The 23,991-nt window shown below is 43.1% G+C and overlaps 1 protein-coding gene across 1 annotated transcript; it reads right to left on the reverse strand.

The window, feature by feature from the left end:
* Positions 1–92: 92 nt before the first annotated feature.
* rnf217 (ring finger protein 217) lies at positions 93–23,083 on the reverse strand. The gene is made up of 6 exons (XM_024377968.2): positions 21,916–23,083; positions 6,825–7,046; positions 6,308–6,472; positions 5,127–5,328; positions 3,854–3,925; positions 93–2,372 (listed from the first exon to the last, which is right to left on the reverse strand). The coding sequence occupies exons 1-6, from the start codon at positions 22,825–22,827 to the stop codon at positions 2,296–2,298; spliced, it is 1,650 nt and encodes a 549-aa protein (XP_024233736.1). The 5' UTR covers positions 22,828–23,083; the 3' UTR covers positions 93–2,295.
* Between the last annotated feature and the right edge of the window lie 908 nt (positions 23,084–23,991).

Below are 23,991 nucleotides of genomic sequence, written 5' to 3' on the forward strand. Positions count from 1 at the left end.
ACCCACTGGAATTGTGATACTGTGAAGTATAAGTGAAATAATCTGTCTGTAAACAATTGTTGGAAAAATGACTTGTGACATTCACGAAGTAGATGTCCTAACCAACTTGCCCAAACTATAGTTTGTATAGCAATTTGTGGAGTGGTTGAAAAATGAGTTTTAATGACTCCAGCCTAAGTGTATGTAAACTTCCGACTTGAACTGTATTATCCAGGTGATGACTTGGTGAGAAAAATTGTCAAAATTATATCTGGCGTCAGGTAAGATACATCTTTAAAACCATGTAAAAACAAACAATATGTGTGACAGGTTTTGATCACATAGTACAGTGGCAGCTACAGGAGCATGCAGGGAAAGACAGCCGTGGAGAATGGTAACAGAATGCTCCCTGAGATTAATTACAAAAGCCTAATAGAGTTCAAATTCTGTCCATGACCTTTGACATTGTGGTAACTGAAGTCCACACGGTAAGTAGTGACCGAGCATTCATCGATCTCCATCATCATCATCATAGTCTGTGTCATTAATAACACAATAATAATCAATGCAGAGCTGAATGTCTGATATATACAGCGCCCACAGTGAGAAGGTTGGGGATTTGGGGGGATAGGGGGGGAAGATGTTGGACAGGCCCAATGTTGCCAAGTTACATCCTTTTAAGATTCCCTGGCACAGCTCCAGGTCTATTGTGTGGCTTTCAAAAGGGTACTTACATCAAAGGCCACTTTTTTTTTAAGTCTAAGAGATACTTGATTGTCATCTGTGTTACAAACACGACTGTTTTTCCTTTGGTGATGTTGTGCACAAATTGACTTGGTGTTAGGTTAATTACCATTCCCTATTGTAATCAGTGTTTTATATTAAAATGGAGAATGGACGATAGTTCATTATTAATGATGTCAAGATACCGAGATTACAAGCCACACATTTGATGTGAACAAAAACCCCTGACATGATTAGTAATGAACTTCATGGACACATTCATATACAAATAGCATGTACGACACTTTAACTAGATTTAAATAATGGAAGACTATGGGAAAGTGGTTGTTGCAAGCAATCTAGTGAGTTTGAAAGTGAGTTCCTTAAATAGGCTCCTCAAGGTAAATAACAAAACCATGACTTCTGGATCATTTACGGTTCTTACGGTCTGTCTGTCCATTGGTCCGTCCTCCACAGATATGTTTTAAATGTGTTTTTAGATCTATTCTCACAGAAAACATCTGATTTTGACCATTGAAGGAGGCAGAAAATGTATCCAATGTACATTTTCAAAACATATAAATATATTGCGACACATGAAGCACTTTTCGGTTATTGTCTGTGAACATTCAAGACTTCTCCCATTCGTTAAATTGGACCACATTTGTCTGCATCATTTAGGACAACAGAACACTTAGTAAAACAGAGATAGGGTAAAAACCCTACTTTGCAAGTATGGATGAGATTATTGATAAATGATTACTAGGCATCAAACAGAAGTTATTTCAACAGTGCTGCCCCCATTGTTTTCTACAATGAAAAAGACTTAAATGCATTTTGTTGATGATGCAAATACCAGTGTGTGTGTGTGTGTGTGTGTGTGTGTGTGTGTGGGCACAGCACTCCGAGGTTGGCAGGGGCGGAAGCGGCTGAATGGAGCCGGAATCTCACTTACAGGAAACAGTTAGGGATTGGTCCTTAACAATGAGAAATCAATTGCTTGATGTGATGTAACTATCTATGTATGCACCACAATACAATCCCTGATATTTGCAGGTTCTCAGGGTCCGCAAAAGGCATTCTACTGTACGCGTAACCAATAGAATGGTGATAAACTCACCCACACACCTTGAGGGACTCTTTCCCATTCTATCCAATGTGTTTTTGTTTGACTATCCATGCTATATGAGCCCAGACAAAAACAAAAACAAAACAAACAACAGTACTAAAAACCATTCAATAAATAACCTCAAACTTTTCTAAAAGAAATTGAGTGGCTTCTTGATACCAGAGGCTGTACCTGCCTGTCAGTTGGCCTCTCCTCAGCAATCCTGGTCACTAGTGGGAGGGAACAGTAGTAGAGTAGAGTAGTGCTCTGTGAGCCTTCAGATCCACAGGCTGGAGGAGGAGTCACAGACAGTTTTGTGGTGGACATAAAGTAGAGAGAGGAGCCCACTCTAAAGCATGGTTCTTCTCAGACTGGGGCTAGAAACTAGTGGGGCGTGTTGGAAGGACCCCTCCCCCAACCCTGTGTCCCCTCGCTGGGCCACGCCTCTGGAGCAGGGTCCTGACCACACTGTCATGGTCCTCAGCTCAGAGCCAGCGGCCTGTCCCCTGGGTGCGCTTCCGTCTCTTCTTACAGATGTAGTAGATAGGGAAGGCCACGAGGCCTGAGAAGAGACCGGAGCAGAGCAGGAGAGAACAGGCAGGTTAATATATAGAGCGAGCAGTAAACTCAGTGAAATGACTGACAGTTAATACATGCAAATGATGTGACAATTCCCACAAGGAAGTGGCCTTTTATTGTCCCCAGCACAAGGTGCACCTGTGTAATTATCATGCTGTGAAGGGGTGGCAGGTAGTCTGGCGGGTAGGAGCGTTGGGACAGTAACCCGAAAGGTAGCCGGTATCAAATCCCCAAGCTGACAAGGTAAAAATCTGTCACTCTGCCCTGAGCAAGGAAGTTAAACCACTGTTCCCGGGCGCTGAAGATGTGAATGTTGATTAAGGCAGCCCTCCGCACCTCTCTGATTCAGAGGAGTTGGGTTAAATGCGGAAGACACATTTCATTGCATTCAGTTGTACAACTAACAAGGTATCCCCTTTTCCCTTTAATCCACTTCTTGATATGGCACACCTGTCCGGTGGATGGATTATCTTGGCAAAGGTATGCTCACTAACAAGGATGTAAACTAATTTGTGCTCAACATTTGAGGGAAATAAGCTTTTTGGGCATATGGAACATTTCTGGGATCTTTTATTTCTGCTCCTGAAACATGGGACCAACACTTTACATTTGATATTTTTGTTCAGTGTACAATATTTTTTATCTGGAAGCTTTCTATTTTGATATAGCTACTATGCAAGTAACCATTTCACTGTACCATTTACACCTTCTGTATCCTGTGCATGTGACAAATAAACATAGATTTTATTTTATATAGTGTGTGTTTACCAGAGATGGTAATGTGAAGAACAACATGACCTGCACAAAAATCAGACTAGGATATAGGCCAAGGACTAGATAAAGTTTATTTTCACCTGGAGTTTTTGAAATCTTTGGTTGTTTACTACACCACCTTACTCACTCTGTTTAGCACATGGCCTCACATGAGAATCCTTAAAGAGATGGGTGGGGCTAAGGCTTAAGAGGGTGTGAATGATGCTGAATGGGTGTAGACAAAGGGGAGCTCTCCAGTAGGTGTAGCAAAACATTCAAGGGCCATTTTCTCAAAGGTGGGATAACAAGTTCATCAACTTTCAAAGCAGAATTACTTTCCCATTGTTCCTCAACTGCACTGTGTGATATAGCTTAGAGTGTTTACTTTTATCCAACGTAAATAACAACATTTCAAATTTTGCCGGATTAACAAGTGACTGTCAACAGCTTTATATCAGCGTGTCATCCTCCCACCGCCCAGTGTCGCAGAGCTATCTGAACAAGCAGACACTTAGCCGCTTCTATCTGTTTACACCAAGACACAGGTGGCCCTCGCCAGCACACCACAGCCACTGAACAAGCCGAGTCACACTACATGTACCTACCTGACCCAAGAGAAAGTAACACATTATAGATTATATCTAAAGCACCACTGGTTATCTAATGTGTCAAGTTCTCTTGAGGATTAGAACAGGATGTAACAGTGCTTACCTACGACCAGGGATAAGGCTCCAACCACCATCACCAGGACTATGACAACAGGGGCCACCACCACTTTACTTACTGGGATTGGAGGAAGACAGAAGAGACAACACAGATGTTCATAACGGGTCAGGACAAGTACACACATGAAAATGCATGGGGAGGACAGGGGAGTTTGGAATAGCAGCCTCGTAGACAGCACATCAACATTTTCAACAGGCTATCAAACATTGGTTGAAATAGGATCCTGCACAATTACGGGGGGGTGCGGATGGGGTCTTCCTAATAAAAACAAAGATAGTTGTTTGTAGTATTGCGCCTGCACATGGGGGAAACATTGTCAAGGCTGTCAAAACAATAGAATGTGAGTTGTGTGAGCAGTGCCTTAATAGAAGGTAGAGAGGGGTGTTGGAGCCCCTCTGAAGGCCACATTAGCCCACAGTCAACCGTGTGTTAGATGTTTCCATTGGCAACCTGCAGCCTCTGACTAACTTTAGCTAACCCCACTCGGGGAGCAACAGCTGAGGCCCCGCATGTCACTACACGCCACACTGCCTGAGCCCCTGGGGATACGACAGACACCGAGTTGCAGTCAGAACACCCCTTAGAAAGCTACTGCATCTCTCGGGAGAGCTGTTTACTATTCAGAGACGGCAGGCAGGGTCACAGAGACACGCGTAACCTCAGATAAGGACGTTCTGCTGATAAGGGTCATGCAAACCTCTGTGGTTGCTACTATAGTACACCGGTATTGTTCTGACTTCAGAGCCGTGACAACAATGCAAACTTTTAGCAGAGGCAGTAATTGTATAGCGAAAACGAGTTTATGAAAGAGTCATAGCAGCAGCAACAAGCTAGTACATGCCGTTTTGATCGTCTTCATTATTGTGTGAATTATTCATAAGCAGCGGGATTTGATTAAGAGGATGAAAGGCCACCCACATGGTAATTGAAGTTTCCTCGTCGCCCCCGCCTGCCTATCTATCTCTCTGAGTCTGATCACAGAGACAAAGGAGGAAAGTCACAGGAAGTGTCATAACTACATTCAGCAGTCAGGCATAAGGCCAAAAAATTACAATTGCTAATCAGAGCATCTTTTTAAATCAGCACTAGAGGGTCTATATTTTCCATATGCCAGATTTTCAGAGGCTACTGATTGCTTGATCACCTAATAATAATAACCATAAAAGGTAATGGTTAATAACTTAGTGAATCCCAATGTGTCCCTTCTATGAAGGCTTTAAGGGCCTCTGGGGCCCGGGCTGAGGCTGGGTAGACTCACCACACACGGACCCCCGGACCAGCCGGCGGAGGTGGGGCTTCTCAGGAAGGTAGCGGTACTTGCAGCCGAACACGCTGAGGTTGGACGTGTGATCCCCGAAGAATCGCAGGTGGCGGTACTTCTCCCCACAGCGATAGCAGAAGTTGGTGCTGCACTGGGTGCAGTTCATGTGATCGCAGCCCTCCGTCCTCTGGATGTGGATCTGGGGAGCGTGACATCATCGGGGAGTGACATATGACTTCATGAATGCTCCATCTATAAAGCCTTTAGAAGTCGTTGTTCGTCTCAAGTGAGATCCTAACTTCTGCACAAATGAATAACTCTTGAGAATATGTAGCAATTACGAGATCAGTTAGTTCATCGAAGGTCTTTTCAGAATATAAAACACAGGCTGTAGCCTATACTTCAAGCTGTGTGGTGGACAAAGTGTTTTGGCTTGTTTTAAGGAAAAATAATGAAACATTTTGTCCTGATATCTGAGCCTCACTCAACCCCTCTCCCTGACTCATGCCGACTGACAGTACATTGAGAGGAGAGTGCTGCCATGGACAGACAGCCAGCTCGCAGCCTACACATCAGTGATGGATCCCAACACCTTGAAGAATCAGCAGTCCTGTGTTGTGTTTGCTGTTGTTGCTCTCCAAAAGGCCCATCACTGTTCATGAAACAAAGAGCTGATGTGGCTCACTAAATCTAATTTGGTATGGACTTTCTGCCCCCAGGCTCAGTCTTATGACTTCCTGGAATGCTTCATTTCTAGCCATCGTTACAAGTGGACTAGGGAGACAAAGACAACAACAATATCTCTCTGTCTCTCTCTTTCCTAACCCTGTGTCTGAAGCTCTGAGAGAGAGAGAGAGAGAGAGAGAGAGAGAGAGAGAGAGAACATGCACTGAGGACACTGTCATGGCTGGAGAACACCTGAAAAGCACATCTCTAACAACCTAATGTAGACATAAAGGGCTGGAGAACTGTCGGTCCTCTCTTGAGATTCTTTAAACACAATTAGCAGGTTTTTCTGAGATACAGGGCTTGCTGTGTTTGCTCACTTTAAACACCACCTTCCTAGTCAAGTGAACACCCTTTAAGGACCATCGTTTTGCTGCAAAACTGTAGACCTAAATCTCCCTCAAGGAGCAAGGTTTGCCATTTTTGTAAACTCTCCTGGCCTTGTCACTCACTTTGCAGCGGGGGCACTTCTGGGCGTTCCTCTGGCCGTGCTCGATGACGCTGGCCCAGTGACGCAGCAGCTTGTCCCCCTTCCTGTAGTCCCGGCACTTCAAACCGTCGTGCCATGGGGCTTGGCACTTGAAACACCACACAAACTGACACTTGGTGCACTGGATCTGCAGAGGGCATAGACATGTGATCGGCTAGATGCACGGCATACAGTGCATAGATGTGCCTGTCTGCACAGACTAAAGCCTCCATCATTAATTATGCACAATGATGCACTTTGTCGATGATTTAAGGAACCCAAGCGTTTCCCAAAGCAGTACACAAGGTCAGATTATATGCATTCTTCAGAAAGACATATGTTATTCAGATATTTTCTTATTATTATTGTATAATATCAGGGTTCGTGCTAGAAACAGCAGAGGCCCTGTACTCACCTTTTACTTGGGCTCAGTCCTGTTATACTTGGGCTCAGTCCTGTATAATATCTGATCTCAGAACAGTATAGTCCCTCTCTCTCACCTTGTATTTGTGGTCTGCCTTGCTGGGGGTGCGTCCTTTCAGCGAGGTGAACTGGCTGCACTGGGGACAGGGTTTGGTGCTGGAGTCGACCCGGCTCAACTCCAGGAAGTACTTGTATTTAGCCACTTCCTCGCTGCCCAGGTGGGACACCACCAGGCTCTCCTCCAGGTAACCATTGCACTCCGTGATGGGGCACACGATGTCCGCTCTGCCCACCCTGACCTGGGGCAGACATAGACATTACACAGATCAATGAAGAGAGACGTGGTTCATGATCTACTCTACAGAATGCTGTATGACAAATTAGGATCGTCTACCGAATGGACAGTGGTCATACGTTACATGAAAACACATTGCCATTGGCCTTAGATCCGGTTATCAAATATTGTCAATACATGAAGCTACTGGATTGCGTAATGTGTTATGAAGATGAAGGGTAGACAAAGCAATACAATTACATACAATACAGCAGCGTTGCGGTTCTTGACACACTCAAACCGGTGCACCTGGCACCCACTACAATACCCTGTTCAAAGGCACTTACATTCATTCACCCTCTGAATGATACACAATCCATGTCTCAAGGCTTCAAAATCCTTCTTTACAATCGGTCTCCTTCCCTTCAATCTACACCGACTGGAGTGGATTTAACAGGTGACATCTATAAGGGATCATAGCTTTCACCTGGTCAGTCTGTCATGGAAAGCGCAGGTGTACCTAATGTTTTATACACTCATTGTACATGGCCTGGCAGGTACTGTAGGCTAACTGACATAAGGCAAAGTTAATTGTTACCATAATACCCTTATAATATAAATACTGTGTGTGTGAGTGTGTGAATGGGGGGGGGGTCTTTCTCAATGCTCTCATTCCTCTGTGACCTCCACTGGTTTCCAGAGGCAGGAGTAGAGCAGGGAGCGAGGAGAGATTTCTGGTATCAATAAGGTCTCATTCCGCCCACATTGTTCACGTTGACGTGGTGTCAGACTGGCACTTCCTGGGTGAAGCTGGAAGGCTTCCATGAACAACAGTAGTGGCCTACTACTACAGCTGTGGAAAACAACAGAGGAAGAAGGGCCCTAGTACAAGGTCCCAGTGAGAGTCTTAGCCCCCACCCCACTACCACCGAAGGCATGGTACAGACAGAAGGGCAGGCCAGGTCCAGGCCTCCCAGAGGATTAGTACACAGTATTGCTGCTCTGATCTAACTAATCCTCAGCTGGCTAGGCCTGTAGTACATACAGTAGACTAAGCAGACGCTAGAGCAGGGGGTCAGCAACAGGTGGGCCAAAACTGACACACGAGTTTTAAAAACAATGTGTTTTTTTTTAATGTTTGTCAAAATACACTGTAAAATCACCAGGAATCCAGCAAAAAATTAGCTTAATTTAGGAAATCTGTTCCCAAGTATTCCCACAAATATATATATATAAAAAAAATGTGATCATGTCTCAATGTAATCAAGTTAGGAAAATATTGTCATTTTCAAATCTCTTTTTGGCCTTATTTGTGGTCAATTTGTAGTGTACAAATTATTATAATTATGCTCCAAGCCCCCCCGGCCATCTGTTCTGACAAAAAATGGTCCACGGCTGAATTTAGTTGCCTAACCCTGGACTAGAGAGAGACACAGCATACCTCTGGGGTAATGCCCAGCAGACTGAGCAGGCTCCTAACACTATGACAGTCTGACCTCTGGCCCTATGGGCTGTTACTGGCCCTGCACTCAGCTCAGTTCCTCAGGGCCAGGCTGTCTACTCTGTTCTGCTCTGGGGTTGCTAAGTGCACCGCAGCAGCAGCTCAGCCATTGTTGCCCAATGAGCTCACATGAGAGGTTGGTGGTCAGAACTAGGTAGGCCTAAAGTGAGAACAAAACACAGACTGTTCTTTAGAGATAGCTGATCGAAAACTCTCCAAGAAAGAGGAGTCACAGTGCAACTGAGATGATCATTTGGTGGAACAGTGGGATATCAATAATACACTGTTCTTTCCCGGAACTATGATGTCAGCCAACTCCTGTGGAGTTGGGGACCTTCATTTGACTTTAGTCCAGCTGACTGGTCTGGACAAAATGACATGTATTAGCTAAAAATGTAATACGTGTATTTATTCATTACAGGCTTGGTTCCTCTAATAATATGTCTGGCCTAATGTAACTAACCCTGTATGGGCACCAGCATGATATACGTATCTTCTAGGGCTGAGAATTACCAGGGACCTCACGATACGATATTATAATGATACTTAGGTTCCCGATACAACATGTATTGTGATTCGATACTACGACTGTCATGGAAATAAAACTTCTGAAAACATGTTGGCTCACTATTTAAAAAAGAAGATGGAGAACGAGCTATAGGATAAAACATACTGGGGTTTTGACCGACTAGCGCTAGCTAACGCTACCCACAGTAGCATTTTTTGTTTTACAAATCAATACCTTGAGCCAAAGTTAATATAATATTGTTGAAAAATAATTTTGAAAAATGTGACTGTATCAATATTTTCCCCCCATCACTAATAACTACTGTGTGTGTAAATAAAAGGAAGTGAATATGTGGGAAGTTTGTGTTGTGACTTGCATTGGGAATTCCCAGCTATTGGCTAAACCTGCACAGACAAGGTCACAGGCTTAGGACGAGCTAGGCTGTGATGCTGATGAGACGAGACAGTCAGTAAGAGAGTCGCCACCTGTGAAGGTAGTGCCCAGTGACGAGGGTGTCCCCTGGGCGACCCTGGAGCCCAACTCTACACCAATCAACCAGGCCACAGGACAGTGACCCTGTCAGCCAACACGGCAGGGACACTAGAGCAGTGGCAAGGTGTGAAAAATATATAGGCCTATTACATCTACCTTCCCCTCCAAGAGCAGTGTGCCCCTGGATTTCACCAGGGCGTACCATTAGTGGTCTAGTGCTGTTTTTTTAGTTTTTATTTGATTTAACCTTTATTAAACTAGGCAAGTCAGTTAAGAACAAAGTATTTTTTACAATGACGGCCAAACCCTAACAACGCTGTATTTTAAAAAGCCTAATTTAGCTAAATTATTCAAATACAGTTGAAGTCGGAAGTTTACATACACCTTAGCCAAATACATCTAAACTCAGTTTTTCACAATTCCTGACATTTAATCGTTGTAAAAATTCCCTGTCTTAGGTCAGTTGAGATCACCACTTCATTTTAAGAATGTGAAATAGTAGAGAGAATGATTATTTCAGCTTTTATTTATTTCATCACATTCCCAGCATTGCCTTTAAATTGTTTAACTTCGGTCAAACGTTTCGGGTAGCCTTCCACAAGCTTCCCAGTTGGGTGAATTTGGGTGAAGTTGGGTGAATTTTGGCCCATGGCTGGTGTAACTGAGTCAGGTTTGTAGGCCTCCTTGCTCACACACGCTTTTTTAGTTCTGCCCACAAATTTTCTATGGGATTGATGTCAGGGCTTTGTGATGGCCACTCCAATACCTTGACTTTGTTGTCCTTAAGCCATTTTGCCACAACTTTGGAAGTATGCTTGGGGTCGTTGTCCATTTGGAAGACCCATTTGCGACCAAGCTTTAACTTCCTGACTGATGTCTTGAGATGTTTCTTTAATATATCCACATAATTTCTCTACCTCCCGATGCCATCTATGTTGTGAAGTGCACCAGTCCCTCCTGCAACAAAGCCCCACAACCCCGTGCTTCACGGTTGGGATGGTGTTCTTCGGCTTGCAAGCCTCCCCCTTTTCTTCCAAACATAAACAATGGTCATTATGGCCAAACAGTTTCATCAGACCAGAGGACATTTCTCCAAAAGTACGATCTTTGTCCCACTGTGCAATTGCAAACTGGCACTGGCTTTCTTATGGCGGTTTTGGAGCAGTGGCTTCTTCCTTGCTGAGCGGCCTTTCAGGTTATGTCGATATAGGATTTGTTTTACTGTGGATAAAGATACTTTTGTACCGGTTTCCTCTAGCATCTTCACAAGGTCCTTTGCTGTTGTTCTGGGATTGATTTGCACTTTTCGCACGAAAGTACGTTAATCTCTAGGAGACAGAATGCGTCTCCTTCCTGAGCGATATGACGGCTGATTGGTCCCATGGTGTTTATGCTTGCGTACTATTGTTTGTACAGATGAACGTGTTACCTTCAGGTGTTTGGAAATTGCTCCCAAGGATGAATCAGACTTGTGGAGGTCTACAATTTTTTTCTGAGGTCTTGGCTGATTTCTTTTGATTTTCCCATGAAAATTAGCCTATCAGAATATTCTAAAGCCATGACATCTTTTTCTGGAATTTCCCAATCTGTTTAAAGGCACAGTCAACTTAGTGGATGTAAACTTCTGACCCACTGGAATTGTGATACAGGGAATTATGAGTGAAATAATCTGTCTGTAAACAATTGTTGGAAAAATTACTTGTGTCATGCACAAAGTAGATATCCTAACCGACTTGATAAAACGAAAGTTTGTTAACAAGAAATTTGTGGAGTGACTCCAAACTAAGTGCATGTAAACTTCCAACTTCCCCTGTAATAGAGCCAGATGCGTGTCCTTAGTTCATCACTGGGCCAATTGTGCACCGCCCTATAGGACTCCCAATCACGACTGGTTGTGATACAGCCTGGATGCCTCTAGCACTGAGATGCAGTGTCTTAGACCGCTGCGCCACTCTGGAGCCTAGTATAACTGCCCTGCTGCTTCAGAGCCAAACACATGTGAGCAGAGGAGAAACTGTAGTCCACCACAGTCTAGCAGGGATAATAATGAGCGATCTCCGGGAGTGCGTTTTCATCCCTTTATTAGGCCTAATTTTAGCCCTGATTTCACTAATGACCAGAGGTGCAGATTAACTTTATTAGGCTTCTGTCCTCAGGCGACCCCCCCGGGCTAGAGGTCTCTTTCTCACTGTCCATTGCTCACACACACACACACACACACACACACACACACACACACACACACACACACACACACACACACACACACACACACACACACACACACACACACACACACACACACACACACACCTGTCCATGGTGTTCAGCCTGAGCCAGTGGAACCAGCTTTAGTAGAGGAGTGGCACAAGATAAGACTGGTAGCAACGTGACAATGGGCAGCAAGAAGCAACACAATGAATACTACCTAGGGTGGCCCCTTCTATACTTCCTTATGCTATGTCACACTTCAGCTATGCTCATGAAACGATTTGCGATGCTGACGTGAATCTACAGATACTCAAACGTTCAGCGTCGGTTTGATCACAGCTTTGGACATCAGTCACGTCCCTACCAGTGTTCTACTGTCCGTGTTCGTCATAATAAGATGTTAGGGATACTATTACGTAACCATGCAAAAAGACAAGCGAATAACCATGTGTCTTGCAGCATCTGCAATACTTTGATATGTACTGAGAGGCTAGTCTTCATATTCTCTGACAGGGATGACAAACCAGTGGCCAAGCTCATGTATGTAACGCCTCTGAGCCAATGTGAGGGACAGGATTGAGACACGTGGCATCACACCGGATCTAGAGGGCAGGATAACGTCCTTCCTGGATCCTGGCAGAAGGTCAGAACATTGCAATCGTCAAAGACTGACCAGCACGCAACTACTTATCAGCCTCTTCTCATTGAGATTCATTGAGGCATGTTTATTTAACACAATTAGACAGACTAAGCCTGATAGGAGTTTCCTCTACAGTATAAAGATGGCGAGCCAATAACAACGAGTCCCTTAATCAAAGGAAATAGGAAGTAATAATATGTTGTAATCAACCAAAAGGGGTCGGAAGTAGACAATACATGGCTCAGCTGTGACAGGGCTCAGAAAGCTGAGGATACGCTTGTGGCTCGATTATATGAAGAATTAGCCATTTAAATTAGGCTTTTTAAAATGCAGTGCCTTTTTACACCCAAGACATGGTGAGGAGATTGAACTATTTGTATTTCCATCCCTTTGATCTGGCAGCATCACATAAATTGAGAGCAATTTTGTGGTATCCAATTGGTAGTTACAGTCTTGTCTCATCGCTGCAACTCCCGTACGGACTCGGGAGAGGTGAGGGTCGAGAGCCATGCGTCCTCCGAAACATGACCCAACCAAGCCGCACTGCTTCTTGACACAACGCCCGCTTAACGCGGAAGCCAGCCGCACCAATGTGTCAGAGGAAACAATGTACACCTGGCGACCGTGTCAGCGTGCACTGCGCACAGACTGCCACAGGAGTCGCTAGTGTGCGATGCCGGCCAAACCCTCCCCTAACGCGGACGACGCTGGGACAATTGTGCGCCGCCCCATGGGTTTCCCGGTCTGGACTCGAACCGAGAATCTCTAGTGGCACAGCTAGCACTGCGATGCAGTATCTTAGACCACTGCACCACTTGGGAGGCCCCTCACACAGCCTATTATAATCAGACTATAAGACATACAGGCTTTTATCATCAGACCAGACGTCACCCTAACAGGAATACAAATACAGATATTAAAAGCAATGACAGTTTTAATCATTGCAGGCAAATCAGCTATCAGAACTCCTCCAAAGGGAGAAGAAAAGACACTGTAGGACTCAAGAGCTGGTAGGCGTGTACTTTACTTTTCTGTTGAGACAGAAAACTTTGACCAATTATTGGACAAGTTTTGGAGAGCAACTATGCCTAAACTGTAGGATCCATAGAATTCACACAAAGCAAGGAATGCCTAAAACTCTTTGAAATATAGAATGTACTGTCCACAGGTCACCGGAAACGCTTAGAAACCAGTGCACAAGTCTGAGAGCATTTGAGCCTAAGAGAGCCAACAGCAAATCCTCTAAATCAAGGTTTAATGCACTGAAAAGCAATAGGCATGACAGACACTGCCACTTTATGAAGCAAGCAGTTGAAGCTACTGTGTTCAACGTGTTAATGTACTGTAACAGACATTACACTTTGTTTGGCGCAGGAGAACCATTTCAACAGGCAGGTTTTACAGGTTAGCACTAGCAGATTCATAACTGCCAAAGCCAAGCCAAAGAACGCAAGACAAACCCTAACAGTAGAACAAAGGGCCCTGTCATTCCCCAATTACATCCATTAGACACAACAATGTCCACACAGTGCCTAATCAATTGGGCACATTTTGAATTATACAGCTATTATAGCATAATAATATGACTGTGAGCAGTAGCAGCAGCAAACCACATAAACTATGGTTGGACAGGATGACTGTGCTGCTGCCCCTGAAACCCTCAGCCTGCTCATTACAGCCTGGAAACAATTGAATTTGCCAATTCATCCCTAAAGAAGACCATGTGAACATGGAGGAATTCCACGGAAACGGAATTACTCTTTGACCCAGTTTTTTTTTCTTCTCTCAATTAAAATGTATGCCAAACAAAAAAACACAAATTTCTATGTTTAACAAACCATACAACTCCATGCACACGGGACTACTTTGAACAATTTCCACTGAAAAATGTACAAAGGCTAATTTGGCGGAAGAACTGTGCAGATGTACACTTTAGTAACGGAATTACTGTAAAATCTCTTTAAGGTTTGTTATGTGACCACGTTTTCCAAAAACTCTGTTACAGTGCCTTTAGAAAGTATTCATACCCCTTGGACTTTTTGTTAATTTTGTTGAATTACAACCTGAATTCAAAATGTATTACTTTTTTCCCTCATCCATCTACACACAATATCCCATAATGACAAAGGGAAAACATGTTTTGATACATTTTTGCAAATGTATTGAACATGAAATACAGAAATAACTAATTTACCTAAGTATTCACACCCCTGACTCAATACATGCTAGAATCACCTTTGGCAGCGATTACAGCTGTGAGTCTTTCTGGATAAGTCTCTAAGAGCTTTGCACACCTGGATTGTACAATATTTTGCATTATTGTTATTTTTTTAATCTTCAAGCTCTGTCAAGTTGGCTGTTGATCATTGCTAGACAGCCTTTTTCTTGCCATAGATTTTCAAGACGATTTAAGTCAAAACTGTAAGTAAGCAACTCAGGAACATTCAATGTTGTCTTGGTAAGCAACTCCACTATATATTTGGCCTTTTGTTTTAGGTTATTGTCCTGCTGAAAGGTGAATGTCTCCCAGTGTCTTTTGGAAAGTAGACTGAACCAGGTTTTCCTCTAGGATTTGGCCTGTGCTTAGGTCTATTCCATTTATTTTTATCCAAAAAAGCTCCCTAAACCTTGTCGATGACAAGCATACCCATAACATGATGCAGCCACTGCCATGCTTGAACATTTGAAGAGTGGTACTCAGTGATGTGTTGTGTTGGATTTGCCCCAAACATAACACTTTGTATTCAGGACATAATTTATTTGCCACATTTTTTGCAGTTTTACTTTAGAGCCTTATTGCACACAGGATGCACATTTTGGAAGATTTTTTATTCTGTACAGGCATCCTTCTTTTCACTCTGTCATTTAGGGTATTATTAGTATTGTGGAGTATGTTGTTGATCCATCCTCAGTTTTCTCCTATCACAGCCATTAACTGTTGTGAACCATTGGCTTCATGTTGAAATCCATGAGCAGTTTCCTTCCTCACTGGCAACGGAGTTCGGAAGGACGCCTGTATCTTTCTGGTGACTGGGTGTATTGATACACCATCCAAAGTGTAATTAATAATCTCATCATGCTCAGAAGGATATGAATTGTCTGCTTTCTAGTATTTTTACCCATCTACCAATAAGTGCCTTTCTTTGCGAGGCGTGGAAAAACTCCCTGGTCTTTGCGATTGAATCTGTGTCTGAAATTCACTGCTTGACTGAGGGACCTTACTGATAATTACATGTGTGGGGTACGAAGAAGAGGTAGTCATTCAAAATCATGTTAAACACTATTAGTGCACACAGAGTGAGTCCATGGAACTTATTATGTGACTTGTTGGTGAAATTCTTACTCCTGAACTTCCTTGCCATAACAAAGGGGTTGAATACTTATTGACCCAAGACTATTCCGCTTTCACTTTTAATTAATTAGTAAACATTTCTAAAACATAATCCCACTTTGACATTGTAGGGCATTGCGTGTTCTAGGCCAACGACACAACATCTCAATTTAATCCATTTGAAAATTCAGCCTGTAACACAACAAAATGTGGAAAAAGTCAAGGGGTGTTGAATAATTTATTGAAGGTACTGTAAATATCTGCTCCGAATTATGATTCAAAGATGTCTGCAGAAAGAATTGGGTGTCAGCTATGACATACTTGAGTTTGAACAAAACGTATTTTGGTTATTGAACTACAGTAAGTGAAATGGATTTACACCCGGTAACAGAATTATGGTAACGGAATTACATCATGGGTCCCTGATCTGTACTACACAGATATGCATAAGAACGTTATTCTCCTCATGTTTCACAAGTTTGGACATCACAGCACAGCACAGCAAAGCAGAGCACAGTAGAGTACAGTAAAGTAGAGTATAGTTCAGTATAGTAGAGTACAACATAGTGTTCTCTACTCTACTTTTCCTTCATGTACTCTATTGTACTGCTGTGCTCTGCTCACTGTACTGTACTGTACTGTACTCAGTAATGTATTGTACTGTCCAAACTTGTGAAACATGGTAGGTTCAGAGAAAAGCAGAGAGAGAGAGAGATAGAGAGGGGTTGTCCAGACGAAGACACTTGGTTTGACCGCCAGACAAAAGAAAGAAAACAGTTATGAGCTGAACATAACCGTATGCAAGTGGAAGGGACAACAGTAGCAGGTGACCCCACTGTGGTTTGTGACTATTATAATTTCCCATTGAGGCTAATTTAGTTTCAGTATTTCTGTTGCCGACGTGGTAACAGAAACAAGTTTTAATCTCTTAATAATTCATAAACAAATTTGATATCAGTAAAATCACTAACTAATTGGTAGGTCTACTATTACTTTTTACTTCTTTGAACTTCATTATCCTCCCTCCTCATGAGGGAGAGAAATTAGAAAATATCTTAAAAGGTGCTACACCTAGCATTTCTCCCCCTACAGTATGTGGAAGCTAGGTGAATTGCAATAGCACTAGGCTGCATTAAAAACAAATCTCCCCCGTAACATGGCATCTCATTTCCCCGTAACATGGCGGAGACTCGTGCTTGAGGCTTGTTATTGAAAATACATTTCACAGAGATTTAGAAGGTACAATGATTCCCTACCATATTAAGTGTTTGCTTTCTCAAATACACAAAAACTGAATGAACAGTGTAGAATTTTTTCCTGTTTTACCCGATTTCCACCAGATAACCAAAGTCAAAACAGCTTTCCCATTTTGACAACAGATGCCGCTCCAGCAGGAGAAATCAATAGGCGAATATCACAGCTAATCACAACACTGGTGGGTAAGTAATACTGTGTGAAACACTATCCTCCCACTACTAGTGCAGACATACTGTATCATGAACATTTTCTGAAATTACAATGCAAAAATATGTGGGCTTTTGGTAACAGAATTCAAGGCACAAGGCAACATTTCTTAAACTTACAGAAGGTAAACAATTTCTCCAAAACTAAACATAAGTGTTGATATGAGTTGGTAGGGTCTTTACGTCAACATCATTGTGTTTTGATGTATTTCTGATACCTTTTAAGACATTTTCTGGAAGACGTTTTCTAAAACCCCCTTTTCCTTCTGTTTATCCAAAAATCGAAACCTTTGCTTATGCCAACATTTTCTTATGGAAAATGGTTGAAAAATGTATCTATGCTTTCATTTCCCCAAAAATATAAACTCTCAGCTTTCATTTGACACCCAATTTGATATGCTCCTATGAACTTCGTATGTTGGCGCTGATGGGTCTTTTACATGGAAATGCTCTTGTGCTGTATCAGTCCCTATCCTGACCTTGATGAGTCAAGGACTAAATTGGATTTGAGTCAAGGAACAGTCTGCAATCTGATGCTACATAGACGACAATAACAAGATCTGTCTTGGTGGCCAACTGACATCGTCTTCAGAGAGAACACACAGCAGCACACAGCCTCTCGTGGAAGCAACGGGATTTCATTAGGTGCTACAGGGACAGAGCTCTGTGATTAGGCCAGCGTTTTCCAAGCTAGGGGTCGCGGCCACATGTGGGGTCGCCTGATTTGAAACCCTGAAAATTAAAAAAAATAATAATAATCACACTTTGTTCATAGAACCAGGGTTACGGCAGTAACCTCCAGTAGCCGCTAGAGGTCTGCTTTCTTCTTACAAATGAGGCTGTATCTTTTGAACGGTTGAAGCTACAAAATATTAGGAGCCTATTACTGAAAGATAAGACACTCTGGAACATGTACGTGTGTCCTGTTTCACTCTACAATGCCAACAAGCACAGGACCCATTAGAACAGAGAGTACTAGATCACCCAGCACAACGTGTAGTTTTGATTTACACTGAACAAAAATATAAATGCAACATGTAAAGTGCTGGTCCCTTACCTCATGAGCTGAAATAAAAGATCCCAGATATTTTTTCCACAAAAAAAAACGTATTTCCCTCATATTGTGTGCACAAATGTATTTACATCCCTTTTAGAGAGCATTTCTCCTTTGCCAAGATAATCCATCAACCTGACAGGTGTGGCATATCAAGAAGCTGATTCAACAGCATGATCATTACACAGGTGCACCTTGTGCTGGGGACAATCAAAGGCCACTCTAAAATGTGCAGTTGTGTCACACAACACAATGCCACAGATGTCTAAAGTGTTGAGAGAGTGTGCAATCGGCATTCTGACTGCAGGAACGTCCTCCAGAGCAGTTCCCCGAGAACTGAATGTTAATTTCTCTACGATAAGCCACCTCCAATGTCATTTCAGAGAATTTGGCAGTACGCCCAACTGGCCTCACGACCATAACCACGCCAGCACAGAACCTCCACATCCAGTTTCTTACCCTGCGGGATCATCTGGGGCCACCCACCCAGACGATGAAACTGAGGAGTATTTCTGTCTGTATTAAAGCCCTTTTGTGGGGAAAAACTAATTCTGCTTCGCTGGGCCTGGTTCCCCAGTGGGTGGGCCTGGTTCCCCAGTGGGTGGGCCTGGTTCCCCAGTGGGTGGGCCTGGTTCCCCAGTGGGTGGGCCTGGTTCCCCAGTGGGTGGGCCTGGTTCCCCAGTGGCTGGGCCTGGTTCCCCAGTGGGTGGACCTGGCTCCCCAGTGGGTGGACCTGGTTCCCCAGTGGGTGGGCCTGGTTCCCCAGTGGGTGGGCCTGGTTCCCCAGTGGCTGGGCCTGGTTCCCCAGTGGGTGGGCCTGGTTCCCCAGTGGCTGGGCCTGGTTCCCCAGTGGGTGGGCCTGGTTCCCCAGTGGGTGGGCCTGGTTCCCCAGTGGGTGGGCCTGGTTCCCCAGTGGGTGGGCCTGGTTCCCCAGTGGGTGGGCCTGGTTCCCCAGTGGGTGGGCCTGGCTCACATGGCTGTCATGTGAAATCCATAAACGATGGCGTAATGAATGTATTTTTAATGTACTGATTTCCTTATATGAACTGTAAGTTAGTAAAATTGTGGAAATTGTTACATGTTGCGTTTGTGATTTTTTTTGTATGCATTTGGTTGAGTTGTCAACTAACAAATTCAATGTGAAATCAACAACAAATGTCACCATGTCATTGGATTTATGTTCAAATTTGGGCTACGCTATTGACTCATTGCAAATCCAATCAGTTTTTGCACATTGATTCAACGTCATCACAGATGTTTGGGGTTGAAATTAAGTCTTTGCCCAATGGGCAGGCACTAAATCAGACTGTGGAAAATGAACATATTTTCTACACAGAAGATCATACAACATTATTGCCTGATTATCTTCTGAACTTCCCAATACCTTTCTGATGCATTCCAGTCACTTCAAACCCTACTTTCAGATTGAAATATGGTCAAAAGTACTGTCAGACTGATTTGTAATAGACTCTCATAGCCACAATTATTAAAGTAAACATTGGCCGTTGATCACATCACTTTAATTATTAATATTTTATTTCTTTACATCGTGGGGTTGTGAAAAACGCTGGGGAACCCCTGGATTAGGCTATCAATTACAGCCACATATTACAATCTCTACCCCTACCTCCGCTGCTGCCATCAGCCGTGAGGATAGACAGCACACCCACAGCACTCAGCCAACAAATCCATTTTGCAGGCAGTCAGTCAGTGCCTTCACTGATGTTGCAATTTCTTTAGTCAATTTCTTTACTTGTTTTTTCTACATCCTCCATATCTGTGCAAACCACCCACAGACACCACACACAGGTTTTCTGTGTTAGCCGTCCATAGAAACGTTGTATACCATAGTCATCCCACACAGTCATCGATAGACAGGGACACGGATACATTCTCTGGGGAATGCCTAACATATCCCTTCACTTTACACTCAGTAGCACAGAGTTGGGCCTAGTTATCCTGTTGAATTCCATAGCACAGCACTGTCGCAGATTGTTCCTTACATGAGGAGCCAGTAGGTTCAGCAAGCAGGAAGCACATGGCTTCCCTAAACAAGGAAAACAATGGCTGAGGCAGGCAGCACAGTTACAACACAATGGGGTATTCCTTCCATCCCTTCTCCCCAAGCAGCCCAGCAAAATACTGACACATAGACATAACACTAACACTAAGATGGAAACTTGTTAAACCTGTTAATTTATCCCTATACTAACCTACATCCCAATTACTTGTCTCTCTTCCAGGCTGCAGCGGAGACAGACTATTTTGACTGGGTCTACCTCAGGTAGTTGAGCACATGATGTACAGTGTAATACTAGACCCCAGTACTCTCCCAGCTGACTGCCCCAGCAGGTGTTCCTCCTCGTGGTAACTAGTCTGAGCACATGGACCAACGCTCCCAATGGGTATACAGTACGACACAGGCAGCCAAATGTCTACATACTACTACATACTGCATCTGGATAAGCTATTGACATGGCAATGAGCTAGGGAGTGTCTCAAATGATCCCAAAGCTAATCCAATGAGGGTAAGCATACATTTGTGTTGTGAAAACCCACAATAATCACAACAGGTAGGCCTCGTTTGAATATGTATAGGCCCTATCTCTTTTTGTATCACTTGCTACATTTCCATCAAATTGGCGACAGATTTTCATGGGAAAATTCTAATTTCCGCATGAAGAGAATATGTGCATTTTTCCCACCAGTGGTGTGTTTCTACCAAACTGTATGCAGATTAAAAAGTGCGTCATGACGTAGTGCACATAAAATGTAATGCTTCCCTTCCATTTTCATGTACCGAATAAAAATGTAAAGTTTAATGTGTATCTATCGCATTTTCAACTCTACCAATAGTTTTTTTTTCACAAAAACTGTTGCGTTAAATAGCAAATGTGCCTACACTGGTCTTGGCTACTTCGCTCTACCCAACAACCTAAATGGTGTGTGATTTCAATAGGTTTCCTATGGGGGATTGACAGTATAATTTAAAACAACATGTTGTGTGGAACTCCAACCGTCTTTGTGGTACGATTTGAATGTTGAAATGTTTATTTTCGGACTATTTTAGTATATTGATCAGCCAAAACATGACACCCACCGTATACTCAAGAGCATGTTGTGTCTCAACCGATGGCGGGAACAACACAAAAACCTTTGACCCTATTTTACATCATCTAAGCTACAATATATACAAATATGAAGAAAACAAATCGCCTTGTATGCGTTTTTAGATAACATTAGATTAGATTACATTAAAAGGTTAAAAAAATGCATTTCAAAAAAATAAAAAAACGTTTTTTTCCAGAAATTATAAAATGTTGACAACACTGAGCTTTTAAATTATGTCAATCTCAACCGTTTATCTTTTCCAGTGCTGAAGACATGGGTGTCTCATGGTTATAGTGGGGTATGCAAAATGGGTCACCTTTGAGCACCTTATCTCTTGAATGTTTTGGCATTCAGGTCCAAAAAATACATTTCTCTTAGCACCTCTACAATGGGCAACTATGTATGGAAGGTTTCGTTCAAATCAAAAGGGTTGCGGATTTACCCTGTGTCTATTGAACGCACACACACACAGACACAGACACACACACACACATACACGTACACACTTCATCCAGACGGCTTGACATAGAAAACATGTGACGCTGGAGACAGCCTTCAGTGAACTGTGATGCCAGGTTTATACCTGTGAACTGATGTATCTCTTCAGGCATTCCTCGCAGACAGCCTTCTTGCAACAATGTAGCGGCTTTATGTGCTTGTCGTCCAGACAGATGCGACAGGTCAAGACAATTGATACATTGTAATCCCCGTTGTAAAAGTTGTTCAGAGTTCTAGGATCAATCAGGTTCGATAGGGTGTATGGCTCCGGGACAGAGGGGTGGCCTAGTTCCAAATCGCTCTGCTGCTGCAAATCCGTGGATGGCTCTGTGGCGACGTTTGATGTTGACGGAGTTATCGCCCCATTATATTGGTGTTCTCCGGCATTGTCAGCCGGTTTCCTGTAGTTATCGTTTGCAATACAGTATACCGTACAGTAAACATGTTCCTTCAACTGTACGACTTCGTCGCCAGCCCTGCTACTTTCACAAATTTCGTCAGAATCTGTTACATCGACTTCATCCAAATCGGATGACGTTAATCCCTCTGTGTGATCTGCGATTTGCTCTTCTCCACCCTTCGTTTCACTACCACTTGACTTTTCAAGGTCCACACAATCAGTTCGTTCATTTAAAACAATTTCTACCACGGCATCCTCTGGCTCTTTTTGGTCATCTGCTGAATTGTTATTGGAATTCGGGGGGGATCTCGTCGTCCCGAAATTCCTCAAAATATCCACTGCAGTCGGTTTTCTGAAACTGTATCCTTCAACATTTTCTTTACAACTCGTTCTCTCAGGTCTATGTTTGTGCGTCTCCGATGCCCCGTCTTGTACTCGGATCTTTGTTTCCCAGGCATCTTGAATAAAATCTGTGCCTGATGTCTCAACTTTATCAAACACTTCTGATGGATTGCAGACTGTCTCTTCGTCATAACTGCTGACAAAACTAGGCATTGTACACTTGTAAACATTGAGAGAAATGTGTTCATCTTCCATTCCCAAGGTATAACTCCCCGACCATGCACACGTTGTCGCTTCCCCTCCAACTCCAGTCCAGATACTAACAAAACAAAACAAAGCCCAAGTCTGTATTTCTGCTTCCGGGTCTGCGTGTGGGGGAAAATAAATCCGTAACGTGGTAGCTGTTTGACTTCATCCAAACATCCAGCTCTTTGGCTGTGGCAAACGGCAGCGCATTTGTCAATGGAAAATAAGCAAGAAGGTTTCATACATATCCACCTATTACGTTTTGGTTTTATATGACTTTGATAGTGCAGTCTGGGGGATCCTTGTCTGCCCAGCGACAAGCTACCTCCAACCAAGGTAGAAACAATCTGGCACTGTATGATCTGTCATTTATACGCAATTGTGCACAAAGGGCGCACCTAATCAATCTATGGACGCACCTGATGCCATAAATCATAAAGGACAACATTTTGATTCCACAAATTGAGGAATACCTCAAGAGTTGGAGAAAATTACGGTATTCCAATTATAATATCCATATTTGGTCAGATTATAATACCTTCTACCATGACACTTGCCAATTCAGGCTACTAGACGCTTTCAATAAAACAATTCAAAATCGGAAAGTGATGGCACTTCATTTCACAATTGAATATATTTATTCCATTTATGTATTTGCCAATGAAATAATCATCAGCAATACATGTGTGGTCCAGTGGCACACTGACAACATCAACAGTCAACAGAAGAGGGTAGTATAGTCTATAACACAACATCACAACTGGGGAATTTGCATTTAGGATATGTAACTGCGACAGAGGAAATCTGGTTTGCAAGTCGATATAGAAAACGTAAAAAAGACAAGCATATGTGCAGACTGTACAGTTTTCTTCAGAAGGGCTTCAGGGCTAAATTACCTTCATATTAGGCCACCAGGGCTAATGGGTACGTGCTGAATCAACCCTGTGGTCAAATTAGTCGATTTTTTCCAATGCCAAATGGACCCTTGGGGCTGCGTTTTATATATGCATGATTAATATACAGTGCAGATAGGGAGAAATTCAGCTAAGACAAACAACTTTCACACATAGAGCTAATATTGTATTTAAGAAGCCAACTGTAAACATGTGGATATGTTAGCTTGGTAGTAAAATGACTAATACCATATTGGTATCAAAACTAGGTTCATCAAGA

This window comes from Oncorhynchus tshawytscha, linkage group LG18 (assembly GCF_018296145.1).
Source record: "Oncorhynchus tshawytscha isolate Ot180627B linkage group LG18, Otsh_v2.0, whole genome shotgun sequence".
Lineage (NCBI taxonomy): Eukaryota > Metazoa > Chordata > Actinopteri > Salmoniformes > Salmonidae > Oncorhynchus > Oncorhynchus tshawytscha.

Coding starts and splice junctions, on each gene's coding strand:
- rnf217 (XM_024377968.2), bottom strand. CDS start 22,827: ATGGAAGATGAACACATTTCTCTCAATGTTTACAAGTGTACAATGCCT. Junction 3,926..5,126: donor GGTCCGGGGGTCCGTGTGTG/GTGAGTCTACCC, acceptor CTCCAATCCCAG/TAAGTAAAGTGGTGGTGGCC. Junction 2,373..3,853: donor AGCCTTATCCCTGGTCGTAG/GTAAGCACTGTT, acceptor GTCTCTTCTCAG/GCCTCGTGGCCTTCCCTATC.